The sequence below is a fragment of the Anastrepha obliqua genome, chromosome 1 (assembly GCF_027943255.1).
Source record: "Anastrepha obliqua isolate idAnaObli1 chromosome 1, idAnaObli1_1.0, whole genome shotgun sequence".
Lineage (NCBI taxonomy): Eukaryota > Metazoa > Arthropoda > Insecta > Diptera > Tephritidae > Anastrepha > Anastrepha obliqua.
The window spans coordinates 83,001,123-83,021,142 of NC_072892.1; the positions used below are offsets into that span (position 1 = coordinate 83,001,123).

The window sequence follows — 20,020 nt, forward strand, 5'->3', positions numbered from 1 at the left end:
AAAGAAGGTAGTTTCATTGCCAGTTTTTTTTATTAAATAAAAAATGGATTTTTGGCAGTTGCCAAGATGTAAAAATTTCGCAATAGCGTTGTATTAGGAATTATTTATATAAAATGATGGTTTTAACTTAGGTTTTTGAGAAGGTGTATCCCTTCTTTATTGTGATAAAAAAATTGAATATTATTTTCCAAATCCTTGAAGAGGATACCTGAAAGAGTTCAAATTATTTAAAATTTCCTTTTTGCTTTATTTTTTTAGAAGCTTGGACGGTGTCAATATCCCACGAGGCGTCCCTTGAAGTGTTTTAGAAAAAGATTCTGCAGAAAATTTTTGGACTTTTGCACGTTGGTGACGGCGTGTATCATAGGCGATGGAACAATGAGCTGAATTAATTGGTGTGTCCAACTTGCGCCTGTTAGCACGAGAAAGAAACGACTGGTGCATTTTGTTAAACTCGGCAAAAATCGCGTAAGCGGTTATCGCGCCAATCAAGAAAGAGAAGATGACGTCGGTGAAAAATTGCTGCAAAAAAAAAAAGAATTTGGAATTTTTGTTTATCTAAATTAGGGACGGGCAGCAGCGTGGCACGCTCGCAGCAGAGCGTGCTAGCAAAGTGCTAGATGGGGGGGCGACAAACTTACATCAGAAGGGTAAGCAATAGGCATGTACGTATATTAATCACCTCTGAGCAACGCATATGTGTTTGTAAAAAAGAGAGTGAAGCTTTGCCAATAGCAAAGTTACCAGATAAGGGGACTTCATTCCATGTTAAGGGATTTCGAAGTGTTGATCGTTCATATTAAATAATAAAATGCTTTTGGTTTTTTTTTTATTGGAAACGCTTCTTTGAATATTAACATCATCTTTGCAAATTTCTATTTTATTTACTTTTATAATTTTTGTAACCAAGAAGCATAGGCGATTTTATAATCAAGAAGTTTGAACATTCGCATGTCAAAGTTTCATAGTTGCTAAACTATGTGGAGATAAATTAGTACTGACAAATCGGTGTATATTTTTCTGAATGAAAAAATTGTCTTCGTTTACATATAAGTATGTATGTATATCGTATGTTTTTATGTTAGTGCATTTTTTTTTAAAGAATGCTGGTCACAACAGCGAACAGTAATCTCAACCAGCCATGCTTTATTTAAACAATGGATGCTATACATTTTATTTTGTTTCCATTAAAAAAAATAGAGGATTTTTTCAAAAAACATTGAGGAAATTATCATAGCAGAGTGGGTATTCTTGGTGAGTACTTAGTTGCTCTCAAATTCAAATCACACGCATATGGCAATGCGCACAGTATGACAAAGTACACAAAAATTATTAGAGAAATTTATTTGCATCCGCTCATGGATTTCGCACCATCGGTGGCAACGCAAACCACTTTTCGTCATGATACACCCATACGTTCAGTACATTCATTAACACATTGCAATAAATCTTCACCTTTAGTCGTCCCTGTCACTGGAATAATGTCCAAAAGTTCTTCACATGTATTTAGGTGGGCATCAACTCCTCGGATAAAAATCGCTAATTGGGCTATGCCGGATATATCTGTACTTTTGTCAAATACATAATATACAAGACTTCACCAATTCGCCATCCGAAAATGCACGATTCTCAAAAGAAAGGTTTAACGCGATTTCATAGGTTGCACGCTTTGTAATCTTCGCTTTCCTAAGAAATTAAAAAAAAATTTTAGTAATTTGAATTTTTCCGACCTTCTGTAATTTGGCACATCGAATCGGGCTCTTCGTTTAGACTTAAGGATTTGTATATACTTTTCCTTTCTTCTCCTACATATTCATCATATTCACTCCTGTGCAGCTCATAATGTCTCATTATGTTAAAAACCTTACACACCACACGTTTTTCACATACAAGGCATTGTGATTCTCCGTCTACATATTTGCATAAAAAAGTTACACTCCACTTCGGATTCAAATTAAACAATGTTCTTATATTTTAGGTCATGCTGAACCAAATGTTTTATATTTAATATTTTATTTAACTTTGCTTATCTAAATTAAAAGTTAAAACAGAATAATATATTACACATTAGAAATAAATTTATGTTTTTGTCGGCAGTTGAACACTGTGCACTTTGTTTTGACGTTCGCCGTTTCAAATTTTTAAATAGAATTTTCAGCACTTTCACTGCATCCACACCATGCAAATACACTTAATATTAGTGGTTTTTTATGCGACAATAATATGTAACTTACGGTCTCAAAAAATATAGTCGAAAAATGAAGAAATCACGAAAAAACTGATTTTATTTATGAAATGTCAAAACTTATGAGTAAGAGTTGCCGCAGTTGTTAAATGTGGGAATCAATTTGGGAAATTGTTGATTTTATTATTCATGATTTATATACATATGTAAGTATATACTATTGGTTGTTTATTTGTATTTGCAGTTGTGCATTTCAGAGTGTATTGGATTTAGATAGGCGAAATTAGTTTTCAATCACGTCCACTTTTTATGAAAAATAAAAGAAAAAATGGTATCATTTGACAAACTTCGGTAGCTGAAGAGAGTTTGCAATTTTATAAAGTAATTTGCTAAAAAATTTGATTTTCTGGATTTCTTAGCTCAATTTAAAAAACATCAATTTAAAAAAATATATCCGATCTCAAAAAACATTTAAGTAATCATAAGGTAAGTGTAAATAATTTACAGATTCGTCAGTATATGCAGTGATCAATATTATTGAAGATTTAACTGTCATTGCTTTCCAATATGTAAGATTTTAATTTAATCTCAAATTGAATATTTTCAGAGGTCTTAATCTTCTTTACATATAGCAATTAAAAAACAGTATTACGCGAACTTTTGAAATGTTTAAATGCTTGTTTATTGTTCTTCATTATCTTAATTCATTATTATAATAGAAAGTTTAATATGTATTAAATTTAGTTATTGAAGAAAAATCTACTAAAAAAACCTATTTTTTTAGAAATTTGTTGATATGAAGTTAAAAGTTGGCATCCCTGGTAAGAACTCATGAATAATTGCTCTCTCATTCAGGATACAAACACAGACACAACTCGCTCAATTTTTCCGTTTCTTCCCTGTGCTTTGTTATCCCCCTTCACCTAGCACTTTTAAGCACGCAGAAGCACACGCTGCCGCACAGTGCAAATGTGCTGAGTTTGCCCATCACTAATCTAAATCTACTTAGATATTTGTGTTAAGTAACGAAATTTTGGGGAAAACCACACCACAAATAGAAGGAGGAACTCCGCCAAACACCCAAAAAGGGTGTAAACGTCAATTGTATATGTATATATACTTGCATAACAAGTTTTGTAGCTCGGAGTGCTGGTTAGTGAATCCGCATTAATTTTGAAAAACCCTTTCAAAAAACTCAAAAATGGTGTATGCGCCTCGAAATGAATATAAAATCACCACTTATTGACAAGTTTTGACTACTTACTTATTTTTTAATTTATGTAAAATTAAATTAGTCCATACATTTAATTTGGAAAATTACTTTTATTCAATTCAAAATAAAAAATGTGTGAAAATAATACAAAATTAAGAATCAATTTAGTTTTGCTCCATATGACCACCTTTTGCCTTGACCATGGCGTTGAGAAAGTCCAGAAACGAATTGCAAGCCGCCGAATGTGACTTGCAGGTATTTTGGCCCACTAACGGACAATGACTTTTTTCAGCGCCTTAAGACTGGAGAATCTTTTGGTTCAGACCTTACTCTCCAAAATGCCCAAAGAGAATTGTGTGGGCGTTATGAAGTTCGGAATGTTGTTTTTTTAACCATTCTTGGTTCGCTCGAACTTTGTGAGACGGTGCCGAGTACTGTTGAAACGTACTTGGTCCGCCACCGAAATGTTTGTCTGCACACGGCCTCAAAGCAATCTCCAGAAAACTTTCCCGCTAATATTTCGCATTTACATTGACGCCAGGCTCAATGAAAACGATTGGAGAGCGGCCATCTGCGGTCACAGTGGCCCAAACCATTACCTTGGCGGGTGCTGCCTCCTACTAGTCAATCAATGACTCAAATTTTTGTATAAACGGTCGATCAAATAAACCCTATCGTTTTGGGAGTTTACGAATTGGTCAATTTGAAAAATTTTCACGTCAGAAAACACAAGTTCGGAAATTGACCGCTTTCGGCCAAGCGAAGCAATTCCTTCGCTCTCAAATCTGACTTGTTGCTGCTTTGATCTGAAATCATGAGCCTTTTGGATCTTGTAAGGCTTGACTTTGACATTATTTTTCAGTATGCGGTTAGATATTTTCAGTTCTTTCGCCATTTGATTGGCACTTGGTCGAGGATTTCGCTCAAATCGCTTCTTCACTTTTAGAACCATTTCACGTGACGTTGCAATCTTTTGATGACCACCTCCAAGACGTTTCGCGATGCTGTCAGTACCACTGTAACGAGTAATGGTGCGATACCCAAAAACTTTATTTACTTTAAGGTGCTCGAGCTCACGAACAATCGCTGGTTGTGATTTTGCATCCAAATAAAATACAATTACACTATTACGTTTGAAATCCACTGATCCATACTGACTTTTTTCCCCCACTTACTCTCGGCAATATGCTTCCGCGCGCTTGTGCGAACGGTCTGGAGTTGGTTACACTTCGAGTGTAGGACCCTGTAGTGAAAAGTAATAATATAGTCCTTTAGATGTACTTCAACTTATATAAATTTTTACATGATGCAATTTTAAGAATAATTGACTTAACATAAATCTAAATTGCATTAAAATTGTAATAGTAATATTATATTAGAAAAGCTAATGAAAGATAAAATGACAATTAGTGCGGGAACAAAGAGAGCCTCTATATTCTATAATCACACTGTTTTAAAATATTTGTATAATTGTATATTTGTGTCCTGTAGTTGAGTCTGTCTAGTCTAGCCCCACGTCGTTAATGAGAAAAGGCTACAGAAGGTTAAGTGTATTTAATTGTATTTCGGTACAACTAGACTATGGTATTTCTGTGATCTTACTGATATCAGCCTCTCTAATAAATAAGTAGGTGTATAGTATTCCACATTAGAAGTTTGTGCATCAAAATATAATTCGTGGCAGACAAATAATTTCAAGGCAACCACCAAATATTCTAGTTCGTCAAACAGAAATGTGACCATATCTACCGATCTCATATACGTAAACTTATGCAAAACATAACTTTATTCAAAGGTACTAAATCCGTTTTACTGTGTACTACTTCAGAGTAGGTAATAAGTGGTATAATTAGCCGGAGCACTAATTTACGCCTGGTTTTTACTGGTGTAAATGGAGCTGAAACTCTCAGTTTTCGCAGTTTGTCGGACACATTCTAATCACTCTATTTATATGACTACTACATGAAAGAATGAATCCAAAATTATTTACTGTATACACAAAGTTAAGGGAATTGGGCAAATCCACAGCTTCACTAAATCAAACGCCTTACAGAAATCAAGTAAACAAATAAATGTTAAGTCGCCACTGTCAAAATTATTACGAATATCCTCCTATATTTTTATCATTGCTGTTAAGCAACTATGTTTTTGGCTGAAGCTAAATTGTAATGGAGAGAGTGGGCTTTTATTCTGTATAAAGACCGAAATTCGTATTGCCTTTAAATTTTCGCATGCTTTTGAAAAGGTGGCAATATGCTTATAGGCCAATAATCACAAATAGCTTTCGCCGTTTTTGCCACTGGCAGTATAATAACTTTTTTCCACATTGTTGGAAAACACGAGCTTGTAAAGCAGTGATTTATTATATGCGTTAGTGGGCCTATAAAAATGCCATAAAACTTTAATAAATGTTAGAGAAATGGTATCCTCCCCTATAGCTTTGGATTTGATGTTTAGCAGAGACCTCACTAACTGCTACAAAATGAAAATCCTCTTTAAGCTCAACACAATTGAAATTATTATTTTACAAAAATATCTTCGGATTATAAAATTTGAGATTTCGATGCAAATTTTTCGAATTTTTATAAATCTTGTATGAAATATGAAACTTGAATTGTTGCGGATTATATTGTTATAGAATGAACTATATAAATATTACCTCCTCAGGTGAGGCCCTCACTGCAGTTCTTACGAACTTATTTTTTAGCTACTACCTTTTGCACTGGGTTTTTGCAATTATTGCTGATTCCCTGCGTGTATTATCAGACAATTACGTTATCACGCAAATACAAAATAATCTGTAACATATGCGAGTGGAACTGAATAAATCGTCGAGCTTTTGATAACCTAATCTTATATTGAATGAGTGCGCGGGCTTTTCTTTTCAGTAGCTCGCGAAATAATTGATTTAGGAGACTACTGTTTTATTACAGCAAAAAATATTTCCGCTTCCCGCTTAGGCAGCAGGCTAGGAATTATGTTTGTATCCGCGCGCACTTTACTAAAAAGTACGCTTGTGAACAAAATTTTGCTTGCCCTATTCATTTTTGCATTGGGTATAAAATCTGTGCAAGCAACAGTTGTGTATACGTACGAATATTTATGCATACAGAAATGTCTGCTAACTGCTTCAGTAGATTAGTATTTGGTAGCTACATTTTGTACACCTGATCACAGTACCATAAAAGAATAAAAAAGTGAAATTCCGATGATCAATAAAATTATCAAGTAGTATTGATTTCGACTTTTGATACGAGTAAACCGATGTATTAGTATTAGGATAATAATAAAATTAGGTCTTAAAAATTAGATTTCCCCAAAAATTGGATTAGTACCAGTGTGACAGGCGTGGAAGAAACAAGCAATGGCCATATAGGTTTAAATAAATAACAGCAAAATGGAAAAAAGTTTGAGCTCTTTAAAGTGCTTAGTTGTAATTTGCTATGTAGCAAGTTTTGTGGGTAAGTATATTAGTGTTCCTTGTTTTTGAATAATGCAAACAAATGTGAAAAAAATAATATTATTTGTATTACAAATATAAAAGTTAATATAATGGAGATGGCGAGCTCTAAGGCCATCGACTCGTTGCCTGAAATACGAAAAATTAAAAATATGAGAAAAAATAAACCTTAAAATATACATATGCTTATTACAACACTTACCGTCAGTAAAATTTCGTCCGCCCAAGAGAGTTGTCCGCTCAAGGGGAGGTTCAGCTTATTTTAGAACTTTTTAATTTTTTATTTGAATGAAAGATATTGATATTATATCATTCAAACAAAAATGTGTATGTAGGTATTTTTTTCAAAAGTGCATATTTCATTAATGTGCATAAGTGCATATAAAGCAATAACGCAAATAATAATAATATTACACTATACAAAAAATAATAATAATATTACACTATATTTCAGTCAATAAACTACATAAAACTATATATATAATATTATATGGGCTTTGAATTTTTTAATAATAGCAAGCCTTTCCTTTGATAATTTGCATCCACCCAGTTTTTAAGTTCTGTTCGGCAATGCTCTGAAGAAAAGGCCTGTCTCGTCCGCATTATACAGTGATGACATTATACCAAATGTACTGAATCAATTACTTTTTATCGGGAAAAATTATGTTTGCAAGGTTTTACCTACTACTGGCTAATCCTCGGACAGTCAAAATGTTTTCCTCGTAAGCGTTAGTAATTTCAATATTTCCTTCAGGTTTGATCTCCCCATCATATTACGAACTTATAAAGAGCGATTTTTTAAGAGCTATAAGAAAGTTTTTCAAAAAAACACACGTAAAATGCAGAAAAATGCATGAAATTTTTATTTAAATCGATAGTACTGTCCATATAATTTAATCTTTGCAGATTATTTCATGCAAATGTTGACAGCGACTGCGCTTCAAATGGTCCATCCGCTTAGTCCAATTTTGGCATACTCTTTCCAATGTTTCGGCCGGTATCTCACATATAAATGCTTTAATGTTGCCTTCCAATGCGTTAATTGAAGCAGGCTTGTCTGAATAGACATGAGCTTTAACATAGCCCCACAAAAAATAATCTAAAGGCGTTATATCGCACGATCTGGGTGGCCAATTGACAGTTCCCGAACGTGAAATAAAATGTTCACCGAACTCGTTTCTCAACAAGCCCATTGTTACGCGTGCTGTGTGGTATGTGGCACCGTCTTGCTGAAACCATATGCCATGCAAGTCAAGTTCTTGCATTTTGGGCAAAAAAAAGTTGGATATCATTTCACGGTGGCGCTCACCATTCACAGTTACGTTACGATTCACAGCATCTTTGAAGAAGTACGGTCCAATGATACCTCCCATAAACCGCACCAAACTGTGATCTTTTCTGGATACATTGGTAGCTCTTGCAATTTTTCTGGCTGATCTTCACTCCAAAATCGACAATTCTGCTTATTTACGTACCCATTGATTCAAAAATGATAAAAAAGTGGATCTTCGGCCAACTTTCCAAGAGCGCATTCACCGAATATTCTGCGTTGCGGTAGGTCGTTCGGCTTCAATTCTTGCACCAGCTGTATTTTGAAAGGCTTCACACCTAAATACTTTCGCAAAATTTTCCACGTTGTTGAGTAACGGAGGCCGAATTGCTGCGAAAGGCGACGAATCGATAATTGATGATCATCATTAACACTGGCCGATACAGCTGCGATATTTTCTTCAGTTTGGTTCTAAATTTAGTCACAATAGCTCGAATAGCCGCTTCAGTGGGTCGATTAAACTGACCATAAAATGGAAGAAGCGCGCGATAAACTTTCTTAACAGAACACTCATTTTTATAATAAAATTCAATGATTTGCAAGCGTTGTTCGTTTGTAAGACGATTCATGGTTAAATCATAGACCTGACTGAAGATGTTTGACAGTGAATCAAAACACGAAACGTGCGTCAGCTGTTTAAACCAACTGTTTAAAAAGATAATAGCTAAAAAATAACCCGTTATATCCGCTATAACTGAACACAAAAAATACCGCGCAAACCAAACTAAATGTGTGCAAGAAAAAACATCACACTTTATCCAGGAAGTTCCCTTTTTTCCATTTTTTATATTTTGCCCGCCTATGATTGTTTGATTTTTTATGAGCATAAATCTTAATGCCTTTTGATAAGAGATTCGCGTCCGCTCAATAGAAGTTTTTGTGCCAATTTTATGAAAAATAACTGTCCGCGTCCGTGCAAGAGAGTGCCCGTTTGAGAGAGAGTAATTTGTTTTTGGTATAGGAAAAAATGTCCGCCTAAGGGGGATGTCCATCTAATAGACACACTTCGCCTGAAGTAGAAACAGGTTGACCTAAAATGCCAATAAAAACTGAAAGCGGCGATTTGTTGTCCATTAATAGTACATTAAAAATCCGCTTGAATTAAAATCCTAGCTGATCCTTTTTTCGAGATAGGTGGATTTTAGCATTTTCGAAAATTTTTGCATTACACAGGCCGACAAAATTTAACCAACATTCAGACCCAGAAACCTGACTATATATTTCCGAAGGTTTATGATGCGCTGCATCCAAATCTGGCCTCAGAATTGCTCTGTCAGCTCTGGTTTTCGAGATATCCTAACCTAAAAGTGCAAAAAACACCGTTTTTGCCCATATTTGAGGTTATGTAGCCTTGCAGGTGTTTTCTTTCACCAAAATTAAAGGATGGCATCTTTAAATACAAGCCTTCTTTTTTCAAATGGCGTTGAGTTTGCTCAAATATCATTTTTTTTCGCTGAGATATCGCATTTTGAAATGTTCATGTTTCCAAATTTTCCTACACCTGAAAATCGATTAAGATAACATAGACATGATATAGTCGATTACTAATTTTCTTGAATTGAGTCTTATTTTTCTTAAAATTTTGTCTCACACCATAAGTGTGCTAACTCACCACACCCTTACACTATCTAACCTTTGGGTACCGAGTCACACACAGCCCTAACCCCTAGAAACCACCCCTATCACACCGCAAGCAGGCTAACGCACCACTACGCAATTTTCCAAAACTTTGCAGTTCACTCAAAGTGATGAAACAGTAAGGGCAAGGATACGTTGCTGTTGCAGTTTGCTGTCCATTCATAATTAGTATAAGTTGTAAGTCAGAGCTGAGATTAAAGGGTATCTCGTTGACTTTTGTCAATTTAAATAAGGTCTTAACATTTTCGTAAGTTTCCTTAATTTGAGGAACAATTGATAATATAAGGTTGTCAAAAAAGTCCTGCGGTATTTTTATTGAATTTTCAATTGTTCATAAAATTGGTTCTAATAATGCGATTTAAGTCAAATATGCGCCGTTTTGTTCGATGACGAGTTCCCAACGAGATGCCAACTTCATAATGCCCCTCTTATAGAAGCTCGCTTCCCTATTGTCAAAAAACTCGGAGAGCCAATTTTCACAGGACTCTCTTGTGGACAACTTCCGACTACCAAGCTCGTTCGCCATGGACAGAAATAGGTGGTAATCACTTGGTTCGAGATCCGGACTATACGGTGGATGCAAAAGAACCTCCCGTCCGAGCTCCCGGAGCTTCTGGCGCGTCACCAAAGATGTGTGTGGCCTGGCGTTGTCCTGATGGAAGACAATTCGGCCTCTGTTGATCAAAGATGGCTTCTTCTGCATGAGTGCTGCATTCAAGCGGTCCAGTTGTTGGCAGTACAGGTCCGAATTGAGCGTTTGGCCATAGGGGAGCAGCTCATAGTGGATGATTCCTTGCCAATCCCACCAAACACACAGAAGAACCTTCTTGGCCGCCAATCCAGGCTTGGCCACCGTCTGGGCAGCTTCACCGCTTTTCGACCACGACCGTTTGCGCTTCACGTTGTCGTAAGTGACCCACTTTTCATCGCCAGTCACCATCCGCTTCAAAAACGGGTCGATTTTGTTGCGATTCAGAAGCGATTCGCATGCATCCATACGGGCAAAAATGTTTTTTTGCGTCAAGTCGTGTGGCACCCATACATCGAGTTTCTTTTTGAATCCAAGCTTCTTCAAATGGTTTATAACGGTTTGATGACTCATGCCCAGCTCTTGGCTGATGCTACGGCTGCTACTATGCTGGTCTCTTTCGATCAATTCAGTGATTTTATCGCAATTTTCGATGACAGGCCTTCCGGACCGTGGCGTATCTTCGATCACCTCTGCACCAGAACAAAAACGTTGAAACCATCGTTGTGGGGTGGAAATGGAAACTGTATCGGGTCCATAAACTGCACAAATTTTATTGGCAGCATGAGATGCATTTTTGCCTTTATCGTAGTAGTACTGTAAAATATGCCGTATTTTCTCTTTATTTTATTCCATGCTTGCGACGCTATAACTCACGAACGACTAAAAGCAAACAACAATTAATCACACACGTGTTAGCACGTGAAAAGAGCTTTCCAAAAAGCTCTAGCGTGAACCGATGCGACGAATACAACTACATAGAACTACGCGCTTGCAAAGACAAGCTTGCGGAAATACCGCAAGACTTTTTGGCCAACCTTATATAATTAATCTGTAAACGCTATTTATGGTAAATTCTGTTTCTTGGACATACTCCCACCAGTGGAGTATCGATATCTTTTACTTTCATTGAAATTCGAATCACATTCTTCTCCTTCTGTTAAAACTGTTATACATAATTTTAAAAACCTTGACCCCCATCTGCCAACAATTTTTATTTAGCGTTTTGGATTTCTTTAATATCCCGATGGTTAAAGATTGCGTTAATAAGATTTGATGCATTAACATATACAACAGGTCTATTAACCATATCTTCTTTGGATTCAAAAGTGCAAATAACTTCTTTATAAATATCTTCCAATAAATTCGATTTTTCACGCATATGTTGTTTATAGTTTTTTGGAATAGATTTTCTTCCAGCAAAACTTCTAATGAAATTGGTCATTTTATTCATTTGATTTTGAGATGCTCCAGTAGTCGATTGGAATGTGTCTAACCCTTCAGTATCATTTCCATTTTTCCATTTTTTTTTTCAAAGTTACCCTTATTTTAGACCTTGTTGTATTTCATAAAATATCACCATTGTTCGTACTTGCTTCGGACCTTTTTCGTAAAATCGATGTTACTACTTGGTTTTGTTGCTTTTCTGGTAGTTTTTCCACTAAACTCAAGGCGTTTTCACGAGCACGAGATGAAGCAGGACCTGCGCCACAAGAATGACGCACACCTTTGCCAATTTTTTGAAAACATTTACTGCAAATGTTCATGGACGTTCTCTTTTCAGCAGTACTATGTCCACTTGTAGAGGGAAGTTGAGCATTTCAAGCAGCTCCATAAAGACCACAACTTTCATCTATTATAGTATGGAAAGTGCGTACATGACCATTGCCCTTAACTATTTTAGAGTGACCTTTGTATCGTGCCGTTAGACATATAAAACAATTACAATCATAAGTTGTTCTGGTTTCTTTTGCTAACTTCATGTCGTCGTAGTTAGACATTGTTGGAAGTGGCCTTTTTGCATTACCCTTCTCTCGATCCATTATAGTTTTTCGTCAAGTACTACCAATGCTAATGGGAAATTTAGAATTGGACTCGTCAAAATTATCGTTGATATGCTTTTTAATTAAACCAGCAAGATTTTCAGTAATTAAAAATTCTGATCTTTGACGGTTGCCAAAAACGATTTTTTTACCACATTTTGCACATAATTTCAACCTAGTTTCTTCGTGATCGCATTTATGATCTAAGTGAGTTGAAAGAATATTTTTTTGATCTTGCAGACCATAAATAACAAAATTTCTGAAGAGATTACTTGTAACTGATGAACAAGGTACAAATGAAAATGAGCGGCTATGAAAAGAATAGGCTTCTATTTTCTGTTGCCGGAGTGCCCGGTATACAATGCGCTGCATAGCCGTGATTTTTTAAACTAATTTTATTTGATTAATCGAAATAGCGAGTTTAGTGCTTTATCACGTATGTATATGGACACACACACAAACACATACACTTGCACGCTTAAATAATAGCACCGCCAAGATACATTATCGCTTAATTATGAAAAAAATTTCGAAAATGCTAAAATCCACCTATCTCGAAAAAAGGATAAGCTAGGATTTTAATTCAAGCGGATTTTTAATGTATTGTACTATTAATGGACAACAAATCGCCGCTTTCAGTTTTTATTGGCATTTTAGGTCAACCTGTTTCTACTTCAGGCGAAGTGTGTAGAGGTGTCCGTTAGGAGAGGTTTCACAGTATTTTAAAATCATACAATATTATCTAATTTACATTCAATAATGAAATTAATTTTTTTTTATATTAGCAGAAGATACAGATTTTAATATAGTGTAGGGATTTGTAAAGCCAAAGTGATTTTCTCTGAATCTCTCTAAAAATTGATACTCAATAATGAGGTGTTTCATTCATGTGCTTTGGGAGCAAAATGGGCAAGAGGCAAAATAATGCCCGAACAGAAGGTAGGAGTTTTATTTAGAAGCCATACAAGTTGAAAAGTTTGTTATAATTTTTAAAATTATTCGTTCATGTAATCCCACCTGCCATTATCTCCATCTGTATCCATAAGTACAATCTTACATATTTTAATGTAACTATGACTGCTGCTTAAATGCCGATATTACTTTAAGTTATTAATTTTCCCATTTCAGCTATCTCATTTCAAGAAAGTACTCCATGTGATCGTAGAGAATATACAACTGGTTTAGTTTGTATTTGCAATGTCACCTATTGTGATTACCTAGACGATCCAACACCAACGAATATAAGCGAATTTGTTATTGTATCTACATCGAAGGTAAAGTACCAGTATTTAGAAAAAAACTGCGCAAGTGTCATACTTCGGGTGGAATAGTACTTTATAAAGGTCATATTTATAAAATTAAGATTGCAATTTTATAATACATACATGTGTATAAGGAGGGCAATACACCCAAATGTACCCGCCGAAAGACTTCATCTCTTCAATGTTGATGAAATTTGGTGAAGACGCTCTATACAGTTGCATAAATTGTGTAAAATGAGAGTGGAAATATTGAGTAGTTGCCGTACAGGTGTTACTAGAAAATATCAATTTTTTTATTGTAAATTTACGTTGATCGTTTGTACCACTTTAAGGCGGAAGATTTCGTTCAAGTTCAAAGAAAATTGCTAAGCTTTCATTTGTGCACAAATAATATAGAAAAATGAAAAATGTCGAAATTTGAACAAAATTGGTAATAAAATTCTTTTACTAACAAGATTTTTTGAATATTGTTTACATTATTTGTCGAAAAATTGAAAAAAAAACCGTTGGAAAAAGATCTTTTGTTTCCTCTTAGACTGAAAATCCTTTTACTTACAACGCAAAAAAAAAAAATTCTTTCACAGAAAAAAATTTAATTTGAAACCCTTAAAGCATATCTCGGCAATCATTCGATATTCCTTCTTCCCGTTTTGCACAGTGTAAGCTGTTGTAAAGTAAAGCATCTTCCCCAAATTTTACCAAGTCCGAAGCATTTTCCATATAGGTGGAAACTTTGCTTTAGATACTAAGTCGCTAATACGCGCCAGATTACATTGCGTGTACGAAGTTTGCAGAATTTGAGGGTGTAGATTGCATACATATATTTAGAAATAGTTATATACAAAAGCTTCTGTAAACATCTTTCCGTCTTTAAGATCATTTTACTTACCAATTTTCCTCAAATTTTTTAAAATTTATAAAGCTATCGTTAAATTGAAAGAGAGTTCGCCTATTTAATATGTCCACTTACTTTTTTTATCATTAACACACCTAAATTTTCTCTCTTGTTATTCACACCATGGCTTAACTCCATAAGCTCAATATTATCCCTTTGCACTTATAAATACGTAACACGGGTGTTTCCTTAAGAGCTTGAGAACATTTTAAGTAAAAAAAAATACATTTATTGTTGGAATGCATTTTATTTATTATAATCTGGTAGATAACTTTATGGCATTCGATTTTTGAATATGATAGCCGATATATATGCCAACCGTGGCTATGAGTTACATGGTCCATTCGATCAGTCCAATATTTCACTATTTTTTCCAACAAATCTAGAATCAATGGTGGCTTGAATATTGCAATAAAACGATTGCTAGGTGCAGTGTGTGACAAGTTACGCCCTCTTGTTGGAACCAAATGTCGTGGATGTTTAGGTGATTAATTTTGGAAATAAAAATTCAGTCGGAATGCCTCGGTTGCGCTCGCCATTCACTGCAATTGCAGCTTCTTCTTCACTTTGAAAGAAATAAGGATCGATGATGAACTTCGCGGCTTTATTATTTTTAAGAAAATTTACACAAAACGATTCAAGATTATTTGCCAACATAAATGGCAACAAAGTTTGCCATTCTCAGCTGTAAAATCATAGTTATCGATATCGATAGTCCTCATGCAGCTGAAAAAAAACTCCCGATAGTATATAGTAAGTACGTACTTAGGTACCAAATAATAAGTAATAACTAGCATAAATGCAGAGCGCAGATTGTAAATATTTCTGTGGTATATAAATCTTAAAAATTTTGGTAGATTCCAAAACAATGTGGTGTATTTACATACATGTATTAAAATGCGAAATTTCTAGGTTTATTAAAAGTAGAATACTAATGTATAAGAAAAATAAACTCATATTTAGCTGCTATATTGGTATGTCAAAAGCCATTGACACAACCACAAAAGATTATAATATTCAATTTGTCCAACCTAGTTGGAAAAAACAATACTGACAATACATAGTTGCGCATATTGGACCTTCGCATTTCCTATGATTTAGACATAAAATGGATTAGATTTCATTACATACGCAGCGTTTTCGTTTTCAGAGTTTTCGTACTACACATTTAAAAGATAATTTAAAAAACATTAAGAATAAAATCTGGTACTACTATTTTAAAATATTATTGTATTGTAAAATGTGGTAGATTTTAAGCTTATGGTGGAGCATAGCATACAAAAGCAACTTAGCAAAAAAACGATACATCTACCATAAAAGTGGCATAGTCCGCGTGCTGCATAAATGTGTATGAAAATTTGTTTATTCTTTTAGGCTGGTCTGCGATTTGAAACTACAACTGGTGTACTAAATGCCTCCGAAAGTATAAGCGTTCTAAATTACAATCAGAGCACAGACGCAGAAGGGGTTGGAAGAGGTAAGTATGCTCTATATTGCTAGTTCAACAATTGAATTTTTATGAATTTGTTACTAAACTTCACGATTATAAACCCACTACCGCACCCTAAGTTAATTTAAGAAGCAGCCCAGTAGGAGGTTGGAAGTAAGTTTACTGCCATGAGAATGAGATTTTGTTTGGTTAAAGTTCAATGGAAATTGACAAAAATATTATCAAAGTTGAAAAATCTAAAAAAAAAACAAAAAAAAAATTAAGGCCGATGGTATATTTCATCAAAATGAACAATGCCTAGCGGAAAGATCTACTTTAACTTTTTCAAAAAAAAAAAAAAATATATTGGCCTCAAGAGCCAAAGACGTGTTTGACGAGAAATAGAACTGACTCGACGTGGGTGTTTCATAATTCACATTCTGTGCCTCAATTTTAAGAAAAAGTTAAAGAAAGTGTGTGCTACAATGGTTTTGTTGGACATAGTGTGCAGCTCACTCCGCAGCCAACTACCGTCTCCCAAACTTAGTTTTATAGTATCTATATTCGTTTTCGGTTTTATTACATAACTACATGATAGAAAATATTTGGAAAGAATTCTTTGCGTTTTATTAAGCTTTTGTTTTAATCTTTCTTAAAGATATCAAACAATCAGAATGTTGATAAAGGTCCATATATTTCTTTTAGCGGCAGCTCGAAAGGTATCGCTTGTGGTCGATCGTGAGCAACGTTTGCAGAACATTACTGGCTTCGGTGGTTCATTTACGGGCTCCGTAAGTTATATTCTGGATAAGTTGCCACAAGAACTGCAAGATCATTTATATAAGTATGAAAACATGCCAACAATATTTATTCAAATTAACTATTAAACAAATAATTACATCTTCAGATCCTTTTACTCGTCAAGCGGCATTGGTTTCAATTTGATGCGTACTCCAATTGGTGGTTGCGATTTTGATTTGGAGGCCTGGGCGTATAATGAACTGCCCGAAAACGATACCGCCCTGAGCAATTTCACAAAGTTAGATCCACGCGAGGAGAAAAGAATTGAACAAATTAAACGTTTGAAGCTGGTATCGAATGTAGAAAATTTGCGTATTAAAGCTGCCGCCTGGAGCTCCCCACCTTGGATGAAAACTAATAACGCGTGGACTAGATGGAGTCGCTTAAGGCCAGAATACTATCAGACATGGGCTGATTATCATTTACGTTGGCTTGAATTATGGGAAGAGAGTGGTTTACCCATTTGGGCTGTATCTACCGGTAATGAACCCTCGAATGGCGTGATTTTTATGTCATTCGCCAAATTCATGAGTTTAGGTTGGACACCGAGGAAACAGGTGAGAGGCGTGAGATTGGAAAAATCAAGAGTTGAGAAGAGAAACAAAATGTTACTTATACTCTTAATCCGTGTTACAGGGTATTTGGTTATACGAGAACTTCGGCCCAACAATACGCTCCAAATATAAAGATATGCTTATATTCGGCAATGATGATCAGCGTTACTCGTTCCCTTTTTGGTTCAAATTGGTAGGTGTACTGTGCATGGAACTGTAATATTTGTATCCATATATGTAAATATACTATACATGCATGCATATGTATGTATTTTCGTATGTTCATTCAATCGCAAATTTGTACATTTGTGTTTCTAGATGAATTCTTCGCGCCCCAACTCAATCGACTATCTCGATGGATTGACAGTACATTTTTATTGGGATGAGATTTTAAGGCCTACGTTTATTGATATCGCTCATAGAGCGATGCCAGACAAAATCATGCTTGTTACAGAATCTTGTATTGGTGATAAGCCTTGGCAAAAAGCAGCACCTATTCTGGGCTCTTGGAAACGTGCTGAGAAATACGCCCGAGCTTTTCTTCAAGATTTCCAGCACAATTTTAATGGTTGGATCGATTGGAACATTGTGTTGGATGAAGAGGGTGGCCCGAATTACGTTAAGAATTTCGTTGACGCACCAGTGATTGCGAATATGACAAGTAAAGCCTTTTGTAATATTAGTTTGGGGAAAAAGAAATCCATTATCTCGCAAAGTATCGATCAAACAATTTACGCTCGTCGTCAAGGTGACATTCCATACTAAAAGATTTCTATTGCGGTTTTTTGTTTGCTCCATTCAGTTGTAAGTTACAGTGTGTTAACAATGGAAGTTAACAAAGCGAAAATTCAGTACATTTTACAGTTTTTCCTTGTTAAAGGCGAAAATGTAAGTCAGGTCGCTGAAATTGTTAATGGTGTTTATGGTGCCGGTACTGTAACAACCAATTATAAGCAGTTTTCGTTGATTCCGTTAAAGCAATTTTGATGTTAAAGAAGATTTCGATAATGTCAAAATGTCGCTAAAAATGCCGATTTCTTTTTCCCCAAGCTAATATTATTGCATTTGTATACATACATGCATACATACGCTTGTGGTCACATAATTAATTGACTTCATCTTACAAATTGGAAAATTTTTCATAAAAGTATAGTTCATTGTTAACAAAAATCGTATAAATCACAATTCCATTACCACAAAATTCACAAAAATTTAACGAGTTTGAAAAAGTTGCAATCAACTTTTTGATCAGAACCTTTAGAAATATGGTAAATAGACGAAGCGACTCAATTATGTGACCGCATGTGTATAATAGATTTGTAATTAATTGATATTAATGTGCTCCATGCAGACCTGGTCGAGGTATACAAACAACCGATATTCTATATTATGGGTCACTTCTCGAAGTTCGTACCGGAGGGTTCAGTACGTATTGCTGCTGAGGCTACAAACGTTAATGTAGATACGGTTGCATTCTTGAGGCCAGATGGCAGCGTGGCGATTATTGTTTTCAATAGGTTTGTATATTAGTTTGTATATACGTTTTTAATAGGACCTTTAATTGTTTCTGTTTTCATAACTATTCAGTGGTTACGCCAGCGTTGAAGTGAACATTTCGGATAAAAATAGTGGCTCAATTAAGTTCCAGATACCTCCAAAATCTATTCATACCGTTGTCTATAATTAAAATGTGTACTCGTATGTAAAACATAACGCACGGAAGATTGTTTTTCCTTGCAAGTCTTGACTATTTTTAGTTAATTGTTATGTAGAAGTACTTTAGGTTATTAAAAAGCTTTCAATATTATTTGAATAAACTAAAATAAGCTGTTTAGAAGCTATTTAAAGAAGAAGAAGCAAATACCTCAAAAACAAAACTAGAAGTTGTTTTATTTTTATTTTTGTTTGTGTCTGGCTGTGCATAAGACTGGTGACTTTTAAACTCTTATATATACAGGGTGCATACGATATTTGTGGGCATGCATATATGTGCCTATAACTTCCCGAAACCATATTTTTCTTTTTGCTCTTTTTCAGATAAGACATGGACGACTACAACTTAACTCAAAAAATGAAGAGACATGCCGTTATCGTCGTTGAAAATATCAGGCGGCGATGTAGAATCTGTTGTAAAACGCAAAAACCCTGTTCGATCTGCAGAATGTGTTCAGCAAGTGCAAGCAATCATTGACGAGGACCCTTAAAAATCAATCGAAGTTGAGTTGTTTATGAGGATCTCCGATAGAAATCCTACGTTATGCGCAGAATACAGTTTATGTCGGGGAAAAAACGAGAACAGCGAGTTATCCGATTAAAACGCCTTCTAAACAACCTTAACACCCTGAAGCACCTGAGGTGTTTTGGGTTTATCTGACGAAAAAAAATTTACAGAGACCCAAAGACCATCCGCAGAAATGACCAGAATGGCAGATGGCTATGTTCCAATCCTACAGAGGTTCCTATTGCTATGCACAAGGAATTTCCACCCAATGTTATGGTTTTAGGTGCTGTGAGCAACAAAGGACCACACTTCTTTACTCCAGGATTTCGTGTGAATTCTGCTGCATATATCGAGGTTCCACCAATAGGAGGAGGAGCTCGGCTAAACAATCTACAACGAGTGTAAGCCAATTATACAAACTTACATACTCATTTATTAATGGCATAACATTATTTTGAACG

General features: G+C 35.2%; 1 protein-coding gene across 1 annotated transcript; it reads left to right on the forward strand.

Moving 5' to 3' along the window:
- Window positions 1-6,780: 6,780 nt before the first annotated feature.
- LOC129252036 (lysosomal acid glucosylceramidase-like) lies at window positions 6,781-19,115 on the forward strand. Its single transcript, XM_054890896.1, has 9 exons — window positions 6,781-6,859; window positions 13,526-13,671; window positions 15,929-16,031; window positions 16,689-16,827; window positions 16,891-17,341; window positions 17,421-17,531; window positions 17,657-17,999; window positions 18,690-18,855; window positions 18,926-19,115. Exons 1-9 carry the CDS (start codon window positions 6,796-6,798, stop codon window positions 19,023-19,025), a joined length of 1,623 nt encoding a protein of 540 aa, XP_054746871.1. The 5' UTR covers window positions 6,781-6,795; the 3' UTR covers window positions 19,026-19,115.
- Window positions 19,116-20,020: the final 905 nt, after the last annotated feature.

Coding starts and splice junctions, on each gene's coding strand:
- LOC129252036 (XM_054890896.1), top strand. CDS start 6,796: ATGGAAAAAAGTTTGAGCTCTTTAAAGTGCTTAGTTGTAATTTGCTAT. Junction 18,000..18,689: donor AGTGATTGCGAATATGACAA/GTAAAGCCTTTT, acceptor TGCTCCATGCAG/ACCTGGTCGAGGTATACAAA. Junction 18,856..18,925: donor GCGATTATTGTTTTCAATAG/GTTTGTATATTA, acceptor ATAACTATTCAG/TGGTTACGCCAGCGTTGAAG.